We start from the raw sequence: 22078 nt of genomic DNA on the forward strand, positions 1-22078 counted from the left end.
AACCTGTGTGTAACGACCTTCGTCCGTTCTCCGACCAACCTTGTAAGCCTGACTCCTTCGTTACTTCTGCCTGCTTTGATTGTTCTCCTGTGTACCGACTCCTGCCCGCCCGCTCACCTGCTCTCTTCGCCCGACGTCCCAACTACCGCTGCTGCACTGGACTGCCTGCTCGTTCCCCTACCTCTGCATATAATAAACGTGTCTCCTTGAACTACCTTGCATCTTCCGAGTCCTGCATTTGGGTCCTACTCTCATTCTGATGGGACGTGACATATATATCTTCTCTTTGTCGTATATTCAATTGAATGTAGTCAGAAAATCATTAATTTCTGTTCATTTAAGTTTTTCACAACATCTCAACTCCACTAGAATTAGGGTTTGTTCTTAGAGTAAATTCAGGTCAAGACTTAATGAGAGTATAAAAATAACAAAATAACGTTTATCTCCTTTTACTCTCAGTGTTATGTTTTAACAAAACACTTTGTCATATCTGGATGTGTGTGACCAATATTCACAACTGACAAACTGAGTGTTTGGTTTTTGGTGAAATATCATGAAAAAACCTAAAATGCAATTAGACCTTTACCAGTTGAAATCAAAGTAGGAAATGTACTGGTTGATTCACAGATTAAACACCTGTTGTGAATGTTGCCATCCAGCTCCCTGTGAGAGAACAGCATTTTGTGTAAAACGAGTGAAGCATTCAAAAGTTTAGATGTCAAATGATGTTCACCTCAAAAGGCTAAAAGCTAAAGAGGCCTGATATTTTTTTTTCGAGTTGCTTGTATACAAATTAGGTAATCATATCTAGTATCTTGATGTAGTCAACGATTGGATAATGAGTACTGTGTTTTCACTCTTTTCATGTGCATAGATACCTGAGTGACACTCTCTGCCCTTCGAGCACCCTCATCTCTTGGGAATATCTGGTTATGAGCGGAGGTTCACACAGGAACTCTTCTTCAGGAATAGACCAAAAGTATCGTCCAGAGAGGTGCTGAGGTGAGGCACATGTCTCTAAGTCATCCTCTCGATTAAGCCTTCGTAGCCAAAGTAGCTCACAGTTGCAATGTAGTGGGTTTCCGCCAAATGACAGTGCAAAGGTCGAGGAGCTCAGCATCCCAGATGTGACCAGAACCTAAAATGGAGTTTGAAAATGTTTTATAGATTCAAAGAAACAATATCGCAGACAAACAGCACTTTCATTATGGACACAAGGTGCTTCATTTAAATTGTGTTACATATGAGGAAACATGTTTGAAGTGATACATATATTTTGTCTATGTTGGTGATAATATTAATTGAAAAACATTTGTTAACTTACCTGTGCTCGCTGAAAAAGAGGATCCGGAGGGAGCTTTAGGAGTTTATTGGAGGTGACGTCGAGCCGGTTGAGTTTCTGCAGCAATGAAAATGTTCCCTCTGGAATAAAGTCCAACATGTTGTGGTCCAAACTCAATGTATGGAGACTTGTCATTTTCTGTTGAAGGTACACATGCAAATATAACACATAAGAATACTTGCAAAAATATATATTGTATACAATCGTGTTTAAAATAATAGCAGTTCAATGTTACTAACCAAATTCATCCACGTTTTCAGTATATATATATATATCCATTCATCCATTTTCTTTGTCGCTTATCCTCCCAAGGGTTGCATGGAGTGCTGGAGCCTATCCCAGCTGTCAACGGGCAGGAGGCATGGTACACCCTGAACTGGTTGCAAGCCAATCGGAGGGCACATGGAGACAAACAATCACACTCACAATCACACCAATGGGCAATTTAGAGTGGCCAATTAATGTTGCATAGTTTTGGAATGTGGGAGGAAACCCACACAGGCACGTGGGGAACATGAAAACTCCACACAGGCGGGTCCGGGATTGAACCCAGGACCTCAGAACTGTGAGGCCATCGCTTTACTAGCTAATCCACCGTGCCGCCCTATAGAGCTCGTGCACCTACGTCATAAAATCATGGGACTTTTGTTTACCTCGCCATATTGCTGGTGAAGCTCAGCATTGCTCAATGCTAAGTCGGTTGGAGACGACACCCAAATATGTCTTGTAGGACGACGCCCAGAGTCTTACCCAATCCCGTTAGACATTTAGAAGGTGAAAATAAACGACGGTACATTCGAAAATTAGATCAACTTAGCATAGAGGACCCGTATTTAATGCCAAAGTCGATCAAGAAATTGGACCGTTCCTTCGCTTCCACTTGTCTTGGACAACTAGATATACACATGGATCTGGTGAGTAAGTCGTCGGGATTTACACAAGATATTTTCAAAAAGCTAATAGAGCGCATTATATTTAGATAATATAGATTGTATAGTCGTATAGAGGTACATAGAGTGGTAAAAAAGTTATACATATACATTTCGATATGATAGTCGATGTCTCATGTTTCACATTTATATACATTATGGTAATATGCACCACCAACCTGAGTTCTATGACCTCCTCGGGCAGCTTAACATTTTACGATCTTTACCATCGCACATATGTTGCTCCTGCACTAAAGATCAGAAACGACTGAGAATTTTCCTCGATACCCATGAATGTATAATGTGTACTAGTTAATGTTTTTTAGGGGGAAAAATATGCTTTATATACGAGAAATTATAGTACTCAAAAATGTGATTTAATTTTTTGCTGTACTACTCCAAGCCAAAATAATAGCGACACCATATGTGTATTTTGCACATTTTAAAGGGCTACTGTCATGAAATGGATGATTTTTAGTATGTTATTAATGAAAAAATGGCAGCCAATATGGGCCCGTGTATTTTTTCACCACAAAACATGATTTTGACGTGTACAGCTTTCTGTAACTCCCGCCATGGAAATCGTCTTGAGGGATTCGTTTTCGAGAAGAAGCAGGAAATGATGTAAGCAACAGACCCACCCTTAAGTGGACTCGTTTGTTTCCATTAGTTTTACCTCCGGGAAAGTAGCTAGTTTTACCTCCGTGAAGGTAGCTCGTTGTCCCTTCATGTTAGCCAAAATGCCGGCTCGTTGCATTGCTGGACATTGCTTGAACACTCGGGAGGATGGATTTACTATTCTTAAATTTGCAAGAGACCCGGTTCATTGTGAAAAATGGATTGCATGGGAGCAGAGGACGAGAGCTTTGTGGGTTCCAGATAACAGGTAGGTGTGTATACAACTACAAAAAAAAATCATAGTTTGGGGTGGACCACATAATTGGTCTCTCATGATGTAACAAAAGATCCGCATACGAAATATGTCGATGTGCACGTCGGACGGCGTCAAGCAGCTGCGTAGCTTCGCTCGCGAAGGTTGCGCTTCGGGTTTCGCGGATCTGAAGAACCCAGGCAAGAATGCCTCACTCAGCCGTCTGCGCGTAGTAAAGCGCCCCGGCTTGACGGTGTTGTTCATTGCGTACTGCGGCGGCTATGAACAACCCCCTAAAGCAGCACTGCTCGGTTCCATTATAAGCCACCGCAGCGCCGAAAATGAGCCACACCGGCTGTTGCGGTGGATTCAGCGGTCACGGCTTCTGGGAAGGCTGCGCGTCGAGGTTTGCGGACGGCGGCGGCTCTGAAGAACCCAGCCGAGAATGCCTCACTCAGCCGCGTGCGCGCAATAAAGCACCCCGGCTCGACGGTGTTGTTTATTGCGTACTGCGGCGTCTATGAACACTTCCGTAAAGCAGCACGGCTCGGCTCCGTCATAAGCCACACCGGCCAGCTGCGATGAGTCGCGATGGCTCATCCCCGCCGCGGAAGTGGATTGGACGGGGATACAGATTGGCCGTGATCGCATATCATCTGAATATGTCTCAAAACAATAGTGTAATATTGCCCTGAGGGCTCAAAACAATTGTATAATATTGCCCCCTATCTTCACTCGTTTGTGTGGTGTTCTCCTTTTCGAAAAGAGCTTCCATATCAGAAGGGGCGTGTTTGTCTCCCACAGTTAGGGTGCACGGCGTGTTTTCATTGGCGGATGACGCTCTCTCCGCTCACATTTACTTTTTTGTATAGACACTGAAGTGAATCATGTTATATGTACTTTTCATTACAATATCTATTTTAGAATGTTTATGGGGATGACACTTGGGCTCTAAGTGTCAATATAGTTATTTAGGTTTTTAGAATGTTTGCCATTTCTCAGTTCACTTACGGTATTCAACAAAAGTCTTTCAATGAAAATTGTACTTCGCTAAATTGCTTACCTGGATGGCCTCCCATGGAATGGAATCTAGGTTATTATAACTGAGATCCAGTTCTTCCAGTGCAAGCAGGTCATTGAATGCTCCCTGGTGGATCAGTACCAACTGGTTGTTGTTCAGAATTAGGTGGTGTAGCTTGGACATCCCACTGAAAGTGTCATTGCCGATCCTTGTCAGCCGATTACTGTAATATATTCACAGGTAGGCAACCATTAGCGAATTTCCATCCTGCAGATTCCAAGTAGCAGTAACAATAGATTTAGCATAATTCTAGGCTTTACCTGTTGAGATGGAGGGCTCTGAGGTTCTCAAGATCAGTAAAGGCATGAGGTGTAATGTAGGAGATGGTGTTTCTGGATAACGTTAAGTCTACAAGCCGTGTCATGTTTGCAAAGTCTTTCCTCTTCACACTAAGACAGACATATGCAGTGTTAAAGACATCACAACTCCAACATTATTGGTAGTAAGATTTTTCCGCAAATTATTCCATTGTTATTAGTAAAATAAGCCAATAAGCGGCTTCATAACAAAATTACTCTGATCTTCCGTCAAGTATAAAAATACATAGATTTACACTGGGTATGTAAGTATTTTGCTTGAACAAATGCTTAAGTGATGATACTGTAAATACAGTATAACTTAAGTATGGCTGGATTTATACTACAGATGTGCCTTTTCAACTGTACTTTCAAGGAACCAATTATCCAGTATCCAGTACATTTATATTCAGTGAATTTCGATAACAACCTGTGTGCATGAGGAAAACTCACATACTCTCAATAAGACAGAAGTGTCATCAGTCAGCAATGACAAAAAGTAGATTTAGGTAATAATATAGTTTTTCAATTTGGCTTGTGTGGACTCTCTGGGCTTGTAACCTTAGGTAATGTCTATTAACTTATAAAATAAAATAGCGGGCAATATGACTTCTTCTTAGAATCATAGTTCAGTCTAGACTATTTAATTTCCAAGGAATTAATTGTGTTATATTTTATCTTTGCTTTGCCATGCTTTAACGTGAAAGAGTCTTATTTTGCAACAATTTTCCTTGTTTTCTTTTGCAAGATCTATTCAGTGTTAGGATACTGTGATAGTGACTTAAAATCCATGTAATGTTAAAAACATATAAAATATATATTCAAAATCAAAAAAATAATATCCTGTGGATGTGTACATATTCAGATGCTTTGCTAAGACAATTCACATCTAACTTCTATTCATTTCTATTCAGTATTTCAACACATTGGACAAATCAAAATAGCTCCCATTTTTCATAAGCTGAACTCAAACACCTAAAATTTTTCTTTATACAAAAGACCCATTTTCTCAAATATTATTTACCAATCTGTCTAAATCTGTGTGAGTGAACACTCCTCCTTGGCTAAAATAATATAGCCACCTCACAGGTGTGGCTAATCAAGATGCTAATTAAACCCTACAGGCTTCGTTTTGCATGTGCCTGGATGCTCTAAAATGAAGAGTTTGACTGTATGGTGGTTCAGAAAACCAGTCAGCATCTGGCGTGACCACAGTTTGCCAAATCAAGTGCAACTGTAATTTAATGTGTACTTTTTTCTGCTTTGGATCCTAAATAAATAAATAAATATGATAAAGATGCCAGGAAGTAAATATAACAAATGATAATTGATGGTATAAGATCACTGCTATTGTTTATCAAATAATAAAGACAGCTATGATAATGGTCAGGTTCTAAGGAATCTGGAGTCCTGTGACATTTACCTCGTGACAAAGTTGTCAGCCAGCCTCAGTTCGACTGTATGTCTGTCGATGTTTGGTGGAACAAATAGTAGACCTTTTTTGGCACAGAGGGTTGCCAGATTGGGTGAGAGGATCTGACATACGCAGCGCTTTGGGCAGATCTGTGCGCGAACAGCCATGGCAACTGCTAGCATTACACACAGCAACAGTCTCTCCATGGTCACTGCCTGACAGAACTCGACACCTGAAGAGTAAAATTGACAGAGAGAGAGAGACATTTATTATTTGTGACTTATCTCTGATCATTAAATAAACATTCAAATACTTTCACACATTCATTTCGCCCGTTACCAGAAAGATAACTTAAAAAAAAATAGTCTTGCAGCAATATGCCTGCTATTACAACTAAATCAAATCCAATACAAGAGCTGTATAAAAAAAACGCCTTGAGAAAGATAATAATGCTTAGTTTGGATGCTTATTGGAGGGTAATTATTTAACATGAGTTTCATTTTGTGAAGATTTGAGATTTGTAAACATTTTTGAACCAGAGCGTGCAGCCAAAAAAAGAACAAGATATTGAGGAGACCTTGCCCATTACTCTGTGGTGTGCAACAAAACATATGCAGCAGTGTGCAAATGAAAATTCCCTCCAGAGATCATAATTAGCATAACATTTTGGAAACAAATATATTCCAGTTTATCGTGGATGCCATTAACAGTGGTACCACTCCACTGCATCATTGTGTCTTGGTTCTCTTTAGGGCTCGCATGGCTTTTTATTTTTTTAATTCACACTATTGTAATCAGAATCAAAATCAGAATCCTCTTTCTTGCCAAGCATGTAAAAAACACACAATGAATTTGTCCCTGGTAGTTGGAGCTGCTGTAATATGACAAAAGACAGCTATTAAGACTTTACTTCGAGTTACTTTTATTTTGAGACACAAAGACACACTACGGAAGGTCACTTTGCATCCAGCAATTTAATAGCAAGTGGGAAGAAGTTGTTGGAATGTCTACTGGTTTTGGTTTGCATTGTTCAATAGCCCCTGCCTGAGGGAAATGTTGAAAGAGGTAGTGACCAGGATCTTAGTACTGGCAACATGCAAGTTCTTAAGAGAGGGTAGAGAGATACTGAAGATTTTTTGGGCAGTCCTAATTGACCGTTGCAGTCGGAGTTTGTCCTTTTTTGTGGCAGGACCAAACCCGGCTGTGACAAGACTGATTTAATGAGGGCAGTGTAGAACTGCCTCAACAGCTCCTGTAGCAGGCTATGCTTCCTCAGAAGCTATAGGAAGTACATTCTTTGCAAGGCCTTTTTTTATTGGACTTGATGTTGGTCTCCCACTTCAGGTCCTAAGAGACTATAATTCCCTGTAACTTGAGTGTCTTTACAGTTGACATGGTGTAGTTGGACAGCCTGAAAGGCAGCTGTGGTGAAGAATGCATGCTGAAGTTTGGCTGCACAAAGCTCCAGCTGCGAGACTTCCTGTTCTCCCTGCTCCTCATCGCCATCTCTGAAGAGGCCAATGACTATGGTGTTATCTCCATACTTCAGGAGTTTGACAGCCGGGTGCATTTAGGTGGTTTCGTCCATAAAGAGAAAGAAGAGCAGAGGAGAGAGGCCACATCCTTGGGTCACCCGGGTGCTGATGGCATGTGTGGGTGAGGTGTTGTCCCTCAGCCTCACCTTCTGTGTTCCGCATGTCAGGAAGCTATGAATCCACTGGCATATGGCAGTCAGGACATTGAGCTGGAGAAGGCTGGAGGCAGAAGTTCAGGGATGATGATGGTGATGATGATGGTGATGACACACACAGAGCGGAAGTCCACAAACGGGATGCTGGTGTAGGTCCCCATACCACCGAGGTGTTCAAGAATGAATTGCAGTCCTATGACTGTATCATCCACAGACTTATTTATTTGGTAGGCAAATTAATTCAATTAAACTTTCGATACTATTTTAATTTATTGAAATGTACCGACAGTATATTTTGTATCCACCTCAAATACAGTCACAGGCTAACTATTGTTTATAGTTGTTTTTATCTGACCATGTTTTCTGAGCAAGAACACAAGAGGATTGATGAGCCCTAAAGGTGTGATTGTATTTCCAACCAGAAACAAAGTCCTCTTGCTCAATATCAGGCTCATACCACCATAGTCCACTCAACATAAACCTTGTGAAGCATTGGGGCTTGGACCTTGTGGCCATGCTCAGTCAACGGGGTAACCTGTCCGTTTTCTGGGCTCAGCACTACAGTAAGTTTGCGTGGTGGAAGTTTGAAAATAATAAGCCACCTCCTTGTGTAATGTGGAATAATTCCTTTCCCCTTTCTCTGATTCTCTCTCACTTACCAAAGTTATATATTCAGAAATAGAAAACAATCATTTTAAAGTAATTAAGGTTGCTCATGTCAAAATGTAACAGCTTATGTGTGTGCTGCTGCTGCTGTGTGTGTGCATGTGTATGTATGTGCGTGCGCGAAAGACAGCAGCAGAATCAACTGAAACCGCATTGCAATGTTTAATTATGAATAACATTTATGTGTCCACATCCATGTACATAAATATAATCCATCTCTACAGCTTCAATTTACATCTGCCATTGTTCGTAAGCAAGTTTATAGTTTTTCAGCAAAGGCTTAACAGAGAGAGTGGGGCTCTCGTGAGCCACTGAAAATTAGTTATTATTGACAACCTTGATCGGTGTTTGAAGGACATGGTAGAACTAGGATTAAAGGGATAACAGTGCAAAGGCACATGCACACGATCTTACATGTCAGAATAAAGCCTCAACCAGGCATTCAGTTATGTCTGATTCTGATACCAAGGTCACATCATCAGTTGAACTCTTTTAAGTATGGACTTTTTTTGTATCTGTATTCATTTATTCAGGTTTTACATTTGGACTTTTGATTACCAATTTACTTTCATCTTATCATATTCAATTAAGTGTCAAGAAATAACAAAATAAAAAAAAAGATGAGTGGTAAATTATTTTATGGACCTGGTGAATACAATACTCACATAATCCAACTACTTAACTTGCTGACTATTTGACTTAGATAAAAAGAGGATGATAAGAGTAAATAATGGGGCAGAATATTATTTTTTTAATGGGAGCTTGAACAGACATATAGACTGCTCCAATACAGATAAATATCTAAAACAGTGAAAGGGGAAATGGTGGTGGCAGTCCCACATTTATTTATTCATTTTATTTCTGATTCTACTTGACAGAGAAAAACGTTTCTTTCGGCTTGTCACTTTCGGGGTCGCCACAGAGAGATAGGGGCCAAATGGAATGCCTTCCAACTCACATGCACTAAACAGAAGGAGAGCATGACATAAAAGCAGATATGAGCTCATTAACTACACCGAGCAAAGGCTTCACTGAGAGTGAACAGGTAAGAGAGAAAGAGAAAAGGAAAGTAAACTAGGGAGAATTAGCAGCAAGAGAAAAAAAGAACATCAGGCAGCTCAGTAATTAAAATGAACACTGGGGTGTGAATAGAGAGGGATGAATTACATGAAGAGGAAACCAGGTAGTTGCTGATGCGCCTGTTGCACAGTTCTGCTAATTTCTAATGCACAAACAATACAATACACAGGACAGGCAGCATGGGTGAAATATCATTAAAAAAATGACTCCTGAGAAGACCTCAGTTTCATTCAACACAACGCACAAAATACACTTTACTGACTTCAGCAAGAAGTGATATTGCAGTGCGACTCGGATCAAAGAGAATTGTGAATTGACCGAAAGTATTATGTATAAGGAAGAAAAGTTATGGGGAGTTTGTAGTGGTGTGTAAAATATGATTCTCTTTCACATATATGCCACCAGCCTCAGCCACGTCTTTGAAACCATTTCACAGTGACAGGCCTGTTCTCTGGGGGTCTACCATCAAGCCAGTTTTACTCCTGGCTTGTCTACTGATGGCAGCACAAATGGATTCTCCACACACTCCATACACTGAAACTGATCTTAGTCTGCATTCAAATCTCATAGGGGTGAAAAAAAAAAACAAAAAAAAACAAGAAAATCTCATCGGGATAACCAGCAGACAGACTTGGCAGCTCGAAATGACACATTGGAAGTATCCGTGCAATCCAAATCTTTTGAAGCTCTCTTTAAACCAGTAACTGGAGATTTGTGTAGACTTTACAAGATCCCCTGCAGCTTTTCCACACTTAATGCTGATCTAGTTTTTTATAGTGCCAACAATTGCAATGGATTGCAATTGAAATCCCGTGTCCAACACCAAACTCTAAAAAAGCACACAACCATACTAAATAGTGGTTGTTTGAAATCAGAACAAATATTCATGTTTAGTATCTTACTTACTACATCTTACTATTTTGAACTGAGTAATCGTTATGGCGATTCCCCATTTGTTAGTCGTCCTTCATGAACATCTACTGTATAAATGGAGAGATGGATAAACATAAATGTCATGTCATGAACTATCTTTAATTTTTCTAATTCACTATTATATAGGCATTATTAGCATTGTTAAAACAATTAATCACTTTGATTTGAGAGTTGCAGATGATATTGTCATATGCAGTGAAAGCAGGGAGCATCCAGAGGAACAATTGGAAAGATGGAGACATGCACTGGAAAGGAGAGGAATGAAGATTAGCAGAAGTAAAACAGAATATATGTGCGTGAATGAGAAAAGTAGAGGGGGAAGAGTGAGGCTACAGGGAGAAGAGATAGCGAGGGTGGACGACTTCAAATACTTGGGGTCAACAATACAGAGCAATGGAGAGTGTGGTCAGGAAGTGAAGAAACAGGTCCAAGCAGGTTGGAACAGCTGGCGAAAGGTGTCTGGTGTGTTATGTGACAGAAGAGTCTCTGCTAGGATGAAGGGCAAAGTTTACAAAACAGTGGTGAGGCCGGCCATGATGTACGGATTAGAGACGGTGGCACTGAAGAAACAACAGGAAGCTGAACTGGAGGTGGCAGAAATGAAGATGTTGAGGTTCTCGCTCGGAGTGACCAGGTTGGATAGGATTAGAAATGAGCTCATTCGAGGGACAGCCAAAGCTGGATGTTTTGGAGACAAGATTCGAGAGAGCAGACTTCGATGGTTTGGACATGTTCAGAGGCGAGAGAGTGAGTATATTGGTAGAAGGCTGCTGAGGATGGAGCTCCCAGGCAAAAGAGCGAGAGGAAGACCAAAGAGAAGGTTTATGGATGTGGTGAGGGAAGACATGAGGGCAGTTGGGGTTAGAGAGGAAGATGCAGGAGATAGGCTAAGATGGCAAAAGATGACACGCTGTGGCGACCCCTAACGGGACAAGCCGAAAGGAAAAGAAGAAGAGAGTACTGTACATTTATAATCTATAACCTGACTCACTTCAACATGAATTCAAACATTTTTTTCTTGATTCAGTCATTCAAATTACACAACAGTTAAAAGAAGTTTACCCTCAGTGAAAATAAATTTGAGGCCATAGTTTTGTGTGATTTAGTTTCTATAGTAACGGTAACCGATCATTGACTCTTTAGGGACGCAAGAAAATGAAGAAATTAGGTCATTTAAAATTAGATTAATAAAATGTATTAATGATTCAATTATGTGATGATGTAGCATCCTTGAATGGTTATGATTTTTTGTATTCCTGTGATTTTTTTTTTCCCCACTCACTGCCTTTGTTTCCACTTACTGGCTTTGTTTTCTTGTGTCTGCTAGAATACACCTTAAGCTTACGCTAATGGCTTCACCCATTTGAACCGCAGGGGTCAGCAGCTGCTTAAATGCATTACAATTACTCTTTATTTAATTACTGAGGTTGTGTGGGCAAGTTTAACACGCAAGCACACAATCAGCCACCAGTGGCAACACACACAATAATACCTCTTTTTAAATTAACACAAATCTGTTACATTCTCTTTAATATCAATTTAAGGCTAAGACATCCATCCATCCATCCATTTTCAAACCCGCTTATCCTCACAAGTGTCGTGGGAGTGCTGATGCCAATCCCAGCTGTCATTCTGCAGGACGCGGGGTACACCTTGAACTAGTTGCCAACCAATTGCAGGGCGCATGGAGACAGAGAACAGTTGCACTCACAATCACACCTAGGGGCAATTTACAGTGTTCAATTAATGTTGCATGTTTTTGAGATGTGTGAAGAAACCCGAGTGCCTGGAAAAAACCCACGCAGGCACGGGGAGAACATGGAAACTCCACAGAGCTGAGGCCGGGATTCAAAACCCAGACCTCAGAACTGTGAGGCAGACGCTCTTAACCATTTTGTTCACAGCGTCGCCTTAAATATTGTATGTAATTTTTTTATTGATTGTGATTGTTTTTTTTGTTTTTACATTTGCATAAAGAGATATACTGTACAAGGTGATGTCTATCACAATCGGAAAACAATGGCATGTGTAAATATAGATACAAATGGGCTTTTAAAGTCTAATGCAAGTTCATGTAACATCCACAAACATACAGTAGAATGACATTGTGTGCCAACATGTAAGGAGTACTCAAATATTGATTTACAATCCACTTGCTTGGTCAGTCTTTGTTTTCTGTTAGAGAATATGGACATCACAGTCCAAGAAATACAACTGCTCATCCATCTAATTTCCGAACCCCTTCCCAACTATCTTGGAGCTAGAGGCGGGGCCTCCAATGTGTAGAAGAAGTAGAATTTGTTTTCAGTGCTCACTGAAGAAAAATAATCTACTTAAATTGAGCATAAAATAAGAAGAATACACCTCAATTGTGTGTGGAAGAAGAATCTACCTCAATTGTCCAAAGAAGAAGATGAAGCTACCGCTAGCGTCTGGAGAAGAAGAGGGTGCTAGTTTTTGGTGACCACAAAGCAGGACACACACCAATGTAAAAAATATGTATTTAACACACAAACATATATATATATATATATATATATATATATATATATATATACCAAATAAGTATGCCTATTTCTGAAACAACCATTCTACACCTCAGCTCCACTTTTATATATCAGTGTGCCTAATTAATATAATAACCACTCCCACACAATGCTTATCAACCAATGGCTTGACTCCCATTCTGGATGGTCTTCCAGAGCAAAAGAGAACCTTTAAAGTTCCACCTATAGCGCAATCATGTGAAAGCCAAAATGAGCTGCACTGTTTGTCCAGATTCATGTTGCACGGTCTTAGGAGAATTAGTTTGTGAAAAATAATATTGCAATAATTTAATGATGTGAGAGTTGGGCCATTGTGTCATTTTTTTAATAAATTTGTATTTCAGTTAGTGATTAAATGCTGCATGTGAGAATGCAATGGGGTATTGTTGGCACTCTCTTTCAGAATATGTCAGTGTATAGACAGAAATAATTTTAAATTGTGTGAAAAAAATCACATTTTCTATAAAACCAAAGCAAATTTATTGGTATAGCGCATTTTATTTTATTTTTTAATACTCTTTTGGGGGAATCCAGTCAGAAGACCATTACAGTCGTCAAGTCTACTTGAGATAAAAGCATGGATGAGTTTTTCCTGGTCTGCTTGACACATACAAGACTTCACTCTAGATATGTTTTTCAGATGGTAGAAGGCAGTTTTCGTGATTGATTTGATATGATTGTTCAAAGTCAGGTCAGAACACCAAGGTTTCGGACTTGGTCATTGATTTTTAATGATAGAAAGTCCAGGTGTTTACTAACGGCAATTCTCTTTTCTTTTTTGGCAAAAACAATTGTCTCAGTTTTGTTGTGATTTAGTTGAAGGCAATTTTGGCTCATCCAGTTATTTATCTGATTTAGACAGTGGCACAATACCTCAATTGAACTGTAGTCATCTGAAGACACTGCTAAATATGACAGGCACAGGTTCAAATCTGTATGTACGCATTCCTCCTTCTTCCCGATTAATGAATGTAACCGGGCCTCAGGTTGAGAACATGACACGTCACATCTGCGCACGTAGGTCATATGAGTCGCCAAAATGTCAGTGACTGGGAACATTCAAAATTGCCAATAAAAATATCCTCAACACAAACTTAAATTATATCTGATGAAAATCTATATTTAATTTAACGTTACAGTACCAATGACATGACCTATCTGATATACTGTTATTTTCCATGAGTGGACCTCCCATTTAATGGCCATAGAGGTTGTCTGAACTTTTGGAAGAATCTGTAATTCAAAAAATACACAAAAATGATCAGAAAAAGCCATATCCTTAATGTCAGTCCATAGAATTTGAACATCTATAGAGATGACCAGTTCTATGATGTGACCTTGAGTGTGCGTGTGATTCTTTATATGTTGAGAGAGGTCAAATTGTTAATTTAGTATTGCAGAAAGTTCTCTGGATGTTTTATCCATGTTATTGTCAACATGAATGTTAAAGTCCCCTGTTATGACAAAAGAGTTGTACTAAGTACAAAAATCTGACAGAAGTTCTGAAAAATCCTACATGCATTTTCCATTGTATCTTGGAGGTCTATTGATTATTAAAACGATAAACTTTGATCTTTAATTAAAAAAACACAGCTATTCAAAACAGCTAAAATCACCCAATATAATTTCTTTACATTTAAATAATGATTTAAAATAATAGCAATATCAACACCCTTTTCCCCTGTTTGACACTTGTTCATAAAATGTAAATTAGATGGAGTTGCCTAATTTAAAAGGGTATTGCATCTGCTTTCTGTTAACCATGTTTTATTTAACAACAAAAAGTTCAGATCATAGGTTGTCATGATGTCGTGAATCAACATTCATTTGTTACCCAGTGACCTTGCAGAGACAACTGGAACAATCTTTTGATACTCACATTTTATCCTCACTTAGTTGAAAGTTCTACTTTTTTTGTGCCTTATCTCTTTGACCAATAATGAGTAATACTAAATATTAGATCGATATATAGACTGTATAGTGTATATTAAACACACAAATGCTAACATTTCTAGACAGTTAAAGATTGTTCTTAAAAAGACTTCATGTAGCATTGTATTCTGTCATTACAGGAGGGAGAGGTAGGCAGAGAAGTATACCTGAACATTTTTGTTTAATTTAATGAGGAGTCTACATGCTTTAAATATATACAAAGCAATAACATTGCAAGACTATCGTGACATGCTCTTCCAAAAAGTGTACTGCACAATCTGACAAAACTGAAGATTTTATGCTGTACATATACATGTGTGCGTGTGTGTGCATGTGTATGTGCGTGCGCGCCCGCGTGTGTGCATGAAAGATGCTTGAATTTAAGAAAATTAAGAAAATGACGTGCAGAATGTTCATTTTCATAAAGGGATCTCTGGGGTGAAAAGAGAGACTAATGTGAATTGGGATATGAATATTTAATTTAAGTTGTTGGAATTGGGTCACAGATTTCTATGTTAAAATACATCAAACACAGTGAGTGGCAATAATGGCCTGTATCACTCTAGTAGAAAAACAAGCACTCGAAGACTGACATGCAAGCAAGTCAAATTAGAACACATTTAAGTTGGGGCGACAGTAGTTCAGCTGTTCAAGATCAGTCATCGCGACCCGGGAGGTTGATGATATCTACCTATATTCAGTATATACTGCATATTCGTAAAAAAAGAGTATATATTGTATCTCACGTGTGTTTGTGTGTGCATGCTGTGTAACACTGGGACAAATCTCTCAAGAGTAAAATGCTTCAATGTCCATAAAATACAAAATATTAGGGCTATCATTACAGTTTTTTCAGAGGTCGAACTAAACTTTGGTGACAATTCATTTCAGTTTTCTGACATTACGCTTAATGAAGGTTATTTTCTTTTGTGAGCAAAAAGAAGAGTTGCTAAAAGGTCTCCCATGAAATCGAATGTGCTCTTTTTCATTGCGACTGACTGGCGACCCAGCTAGTCTCCAGGAAACATCACCGGGATGTCGGCACAACCACTGGAGACATCAGTCACCATCATGTCGCCAACTAGTCTCTGAGCTATTGAAGCGGGTCTAAGGCCTTCATTTTGATCAGAGTCAAAATGCAGCACTATTTTCACCGCATATGGTCAAGTCTAATACAGTCTACAAAAAAATGTGTTCCTATTGAGAGTTGTTTTCATTTTTTTCTACCCTATCAAACTTCGTCGTGTCATTTTTCAATAATTATCCATTATAATACAAATAACCAAAGAGCCAGTATATAAAACTTCTCTGTTTAACAGAAAAAAACTCCTCCAGCGTGAAAAAGTTAACACATTCTCCATTCTGCAATATCAAACAGCCGTGGAGGAAAGGTAAATAAAAATAAAAATGACTAAATCTATATTTTTTAATCAACCTCACCATTGGTCATCCCTAAATCTAAATTCTTGGGCTGTTCAGCTTGTACTTTGTCCGAATCCAAATGCAGTGTTTTTTGGTAAAATGCTCTATGAGAGAGGGCCACTATACTCTGTATAGGCTTTGCGACCATAATTACAACAGCCCAAACATTCATTCTAAGATGTATGTTTGCATGTATGAAGAGGATCCCACTGACATGATCCCACTCATTCACATATCACATTGCTCTCTTACGCTTACTCACAGATTGTCTATCAATCCTTGAAGAGGGACTTCAATTTTTTTCTTTCCAATGCTGTCACTGTTGCCGGGTTTAACAGGCTGAAGATTCTGACAATGCTTCTGAAGCATATGGAAGGTGCCCACCAGTTTTTTTTTCCTTTTGCACAGTTAAATGCTGGAAAGAGAAGAGGGGAAGGACATGGAGAGGTGGGAGTAGGCCTACATAAAGCCCAGTCCGCGCACGCACACACACACACACTCAAAGACATTAGTTGTTTATACCTGCAGAGCGTACGTTTAGTTGACCTCTACATGTTTATGGGAAAACATAGGATGTTATGATCGTGTAATTACCCATTCCTTAGATATGTTTTAGAATTCAGATATATTCTGTTTGAAGACACAATAAGCAGCATGAGAGCATTTATCTATGCTTCTATTACAATCTAATTTTCTACTGTACTGCATGGGTGCCCCTGACAGCTCACAGTAAAAATGCGTGACAAGGAAAGATTGGTATCTTTCTTCTTCACAATAGTTAAACAGACAAGTGAAAAAAAAGGTGGGGGTTGGAAAATGTACTGAATTTCCAACAGGAGGAAGAATTAGGCATATTTCCTCATCTCAATGCTTGCCATTCAGATCATGTGCCATCATCTATTTCTTGGAGAAGTAGTAAACTGACATTTCTAAGGCTAATACAGTGAAAATAATTCGATTTTTCTGGCAATGTGGCAGTTATTATTCAATGCCCATGCAGAATTCGTGGTTGTTTGTCAATATCAGATAATGCACTGAAGCAATTACGTTTTTCATACTGTCACAGATGATTCCATTTAACCAGTTATGGGCCCTGATATCTTTTGTCTTTAACTCTTATCATGCTCCCCTAAAAACACAGAGTTGATGTAGCAAAAAAAAAAAAAAATTGCAGTGGGTTGCATCGAAATTCATTGAAAGTACAATAAACATTTAAGACTCCGTAATCTTAGAAGATAAAAAAATGATAATGATTCATGTCTTGTGTGGCCAACACATGCCTACTATGAGGCACCAGAACAATGTGATTTTAATTATTTAACTGCAAATCAGCTATCTTAGGTTATTGATGAGAAAAATGTAACGGGCGTGTCCTTCCCCGACCTCGGGCACATCTGCTCCGGAGAGCAGGCATCCCACCTGCTCCCTTGTTCACGCTAATTACCATCTATATATATTGTCACACATGTTGTCTGGTTTTTCGCCACATCATTGTACTTTATTGTCACATTCCCGCATTTCCTTGTCTTATTACTGACTTTGTTTTGTGTTTGACCTTGCCATTTCACCTGCCGATTCTGTTACTGTTGCTCTCTTGGACTGCCTTCCTGTGCTCCTAACCTGGAATGAATAAATCTACCTGTTCTCCAGAACCGTGCATCTGGGGTTCACCCCAAGTTCTTCTCATGACATATGCATTTTTATATTTTTTTATAATTGTGAGTAAATACTACAGAAATTAAAAAAAGGCTTTGTATCATATTTAAATTCATGTTATCTCCACATACAGTTAATTGTTTATCGCAGGGTTTAGGACACCCCCGCAAATGATAAAATATGTGACGTAGCACACATTTTTTTTTTTATGAATTACACACATTTTATCCATGTTAAGCTCCCAAGACAGAGTTATTCACGGTATCCTCCTGGCAGTCATCTTCACCTCTACCATTGTCTTATACATTTTCTCTTCTCTCAAACACCTATTAAACATAGAGCAATGCACAATGCATTCTATTTCTTGAAACAGACGTTCAAATCCCGGCCCCGGCTGTGTGAAGTTTGCATGTTCTCCTTGTGCATGCATAGGTTTTCTCCAGGAACTCTGGTTTCTTCCCACATCTCAAAAAGCATGCATTAATTGGACTCTAAATTGCCCTTAGGTGTGATTATGAGTGTGAATGGTTCACAGTGTACCCCTTCTACTGCCCGAAGGTAACTGGGATAGGCTCCAGCACTCCTGTGACCCTTGTGAGGATAAGTGACTGAGAAAATGAATGAATGGATGAACAATTGTTTAGTCACCTCTTGGTCTATTCATCCATCAATTTTCTTTGCCGCTTATCCTCACAAAGGTTGCGGGGAGTGCTGGAGCATATCCCAGTTGTCAACGGGCAGGAGGCAGGGTACACCCTGAACTGGTTGCTAGCCAATCACAGGACAAATAGAGACAAACAGCTGCACTCACAATCACACCTAGGGGCAATTTAGAGTGTCCAATTAATGTTGCATGTTTTTGGGATGTGCGAGGAAACCGGAGAGCCGGGAGAAAACCCACACAGGCACGGGGAGAACATGCAAACTCCACACAGGCGGGGTCGGGATTGAACCCGGGTCCTCAGAACTGTGAGCCACCCATGCCGCCCTCTTGGTCTAAGGATGTCAAAATCAGAACAGCACGATGAAGGGCATAACAGGCAGTAACAATTCTAACTGAACCAAAAAATGACAGTGGTTGATTCATAGATCAGCACATGTGTTTGTGGTGCTGTTTAGCCCAATTAAAGACCAGCTTGCATAACAGTTTGTTATTTAACTGAAAGCCTGTGATATGACAACCTAAGAGCAACAGAAGACAAGACTATTTTAAAATATAGATGAACATTTATAGCCACCTAGAGTGCCTCTTGCATTGCATTTGCTTTTTGTGCATTCTGCCATGTTGTTATCAATGTATAAATAAAGAGCTTTCTTATTCTCTCCTATGAGCTCAGCTGCAGGGTGTAGTTCAGCTACAGTCATCTTTTGAAATAGATGATGCCGAGTGTTGGTTCAGTGCCAGCCGGGGGAGATGTTGACTGCCTAAAAAAAGTTGCTTTTACTTTGTAATATTCATTGCAAAAAGAAGAAAAAATGAGATACAGAGTATTACAGAAGCTGAAAGACCAAGACCCACCACTAAAATCGTAGCATGCAGTGTGTCACACTGAAATTGGATATGAGTCTTTGATCTCGTTTGAATAGTATAGAATTTCACACGAGCTAACTCAAGCTTAACTTTGTGCTATCTGTTGTCACAAAAGCTTGATCAGGATCCAAACAACTAAATTTTTGTGACTTATAATGTTCAAATTCTGCTAGCTGATTTGAAGCAAAAGCTAAACTCCATTTTGTTTTGGTCGCCGAAACAATCACAGTGCAATTATGAACCGTGTCTGGAGAGGGAATCAATACCCCAGCTTGACAAAAACTAGACATAGGACTACATGTCTCTCAATGTTTTTTGATCATGACACAATATACATCAAAAGATCTAGTATTGTTTCAAAGGTTGTCAAATTTTCAGTACATACAAAAACATACAGGGGAAATTTAGAACCACCTGTTAAGTGACACATTTCCTGACAGAGACAGGTCAGAAAATATTTCCTTGGTTGATTAATTTTAAACTTGGCGGTATGGCAGGGACTTCAGAGACCTTCAAACTAATGTATAATAGTAATTATCTTGACAGGACTAGTTATGATTGATCAAAATTATTATTTACTGTGATAGTCAAAAATATTATAACATGCAAAGTGCATCAATAAACAGTGTCATCAATAGAGCAGAATCACATCATATCAACCTGGCAGTATTAAATTGACACTAAGCAGGGAGTGAAAGTTTCTTGTTCCATTCATTGTTCAAATCCTGTGTGTATTTTTGCCATTTTCTAGAGATCTGTAGTATCCATTGTAGTACACTTTGTGTTTTGACCCCAGACCTGAGTCACTCGCAATTTTGTGCGGGTTAGAATCCCTATAGTTTTTGTTCTTCTCTTGGCATCATCCTTCTGCTGTGGCTCCATCCAGCTATTTGTTTTACAACAGGATTATTAGTAATTGTTTCACTCTCACCTTATCATCAGTGTTTCTGATGGTTTGTATTGTTACTGCTTCCGCTTACGTGTTATGTGCACTTTTAGATACCATTTTCTACTGGTATGTCATATACTACTTTTGTTATTAAATTGAGTGTACGTTACCAAATCTCATGCCTGCTGTTAGGGTCCATATTCTCACAATGTTACCCAACAGACATCACTTTGTCTTTATACAGTGGAGGAGGGTACTCACAATAGAAAGTATACCACCCTACTCTTTGACGTCAATGGGCCATGTTTTAGCTCAACCCACAAAATCAGGAAAATTAAAACAATGAAAAAGATGATAAAGCTATATCTCAACAATTCTGCATCATATTCTTATAAATCTTTCCAGATGTTTCCAGCACTTCACGCATTTTAACTTATTTAGAAACAAAACACAAATATCTGCTGACAGCCACTTTAAAAAGTTGTCATAATTTATTCTATTTTTGAATCGGGGCCGGTATTTGTAACCAATAGCTCTACCAAGTGGCGAGTAGCTTTAATCTGTAAAAATAAAGGGAGCGATTAAAGCTGTGAAAAGACAATTTTCCTATATACATACATACATCCATTGATCCTTTTTTTCTGAGCTGCTTATCCTCATGAGGTTCGGGGTAGTGCTGGAGCCAATCCCAGCTGTCATTGGCTTGAGGGCAGGGTGCACCCCAAACTGGTTGCCAGCCAATCGCAGGGCACATAGAGACAGACAACAGTTGAATTCACAATCACATTTTGGGGCAATTTACAGTCTCCAATTAAGGCATGTTTTTGGGTGTGGGAGGAAACCGAGAGGAGTGGGACAACATGCAAACTCCTCACAGGTGGGGCAGGCATTTGAACCCAGGCATCCTGTGAACTGCGAGGTCAACACTCTACAACTGTGGCACCTCTTTGTTTATCATTAAATTGTTTGTTCCTGTGAAAGTCCTGGGAAAAAAAATGCTATAACATATAACATCCACTTTAAATGGGAAAATTAAACTACCATCCTTGGGGGATGTTGCTTTGATGTGTGAGACTTCCAACAGCCACAGACTAAATACCTGAGTATGTAGGTTAAACACAGATAACAACTTTGTGTGAGTGTGTGCCCACACAAGTACGAGGCTAAATGAAGCTTGTGTATTTGTGAATCAAGTGCGATGTCCGCATGGTTAGTGTGCATTTATGTGGATTGGCCTTTGCTGTAAAATATTTGCATGCCATGGTATGTGGTCGCTTCTTCATGACTGATGACTGATCACATCGAGACAAACAGCCACACTCACAATCACTCCTAGGGGCAATTTAGTGTGTCCAATTAATGTGCATGTTTTTGGGATGTGGGAGGAAACTGGACTGCCCGGAGGAAACACACGCAGGCACCGGGAGAACATGTAAAATCCACACAGGTGGGTCCAGGATTAAACCCGGGACCTCAGAACTGTGAGGCCAATGCTTTCCAGCTAAACCACCGTATAATGGGCCATTGAGAGTGTTTATATCTAAAAATTAAAGACTGGCTATCTTGGTTGTGGTTAGAGTGATAGTGACTGAGACAGGAAATAATTTAAAATTTGCGAGGGGTTGTGGCTGCATACAGGCATAAAACCGACATATTTATCAAGGATGTCATTATTACAGGACGATGTGCCTGTTTATCCATCGAGAGGTATAGAAAGAAATGGAAAGGCATAAAGTCTTACAATGAAACACTAGCCATTAGAGTGAAAGTAGAAGCGGACTGACAAAACCCTGAAATGTT

General features: G+C 39.4%; 1 protein-coding gene across 7 annotated transcripts in view; it reads right to left on the minus strand.

Annotated features, from left to right (window-relative positions):
• The window catches only part of lrfn5a (leucine rich repeat and fibronectin type III domain containing 5a), a 160880-nt gene that overhangs the window by 45013 nt on the left and 93789 nt on the right, over positions 1-22078 (minus strand). For 4 of the 7 annotated variants that reach the window (XM_061843344.1, XM_061843342.1, XM_061843343.1 and 1 more), the window contains 5 exons: positions 5943-6165; positions 4484-4612; positions 4206-4386; positions 1325-1480; positions 879-1138 (listed from right to left, as the gene is read on the minus strand). In XM_061843344.1, the coding sequence (XP_061699328.1) occupies positions 879-1138; positions 1325-1480; positions 4206-4386; positions 4484-4612; positions 5943-6139 (923 nt within the window). In that variant the 5' untranslated portion in view covers positions 6140-6165. Of the gene's footprint in view, positions 1-878; positions 1139-1324; positions 1481-1581; positions 1672-4205; positions 4387-4483; positions 4613-5942; positions 6166-16464; positions 16618-22078 lie in introns of those variants that run through there. The other 3 variants (XM_061843347.1, XM_061843346.1, XM_061843348.1) reach the window with 2 other exon arrangements.

The sequence above is a fragment of the Syngnathoides biaculeatus genome, chromosome 15 (assembly GCF_019802595.1).
Source record: "Syngnathoides biaculeatus isolate LvHL_M chromosome 15, ASM1980259v1, whole genome shotgun sequence".
Classification (NCBI taxonomy): Eukaryota; Metazoa; Chordata; class Actinopteri; order Syngnathiformes; family Syngnathidae; genus Syngnathoides; species Syngnathoides biaculeatus.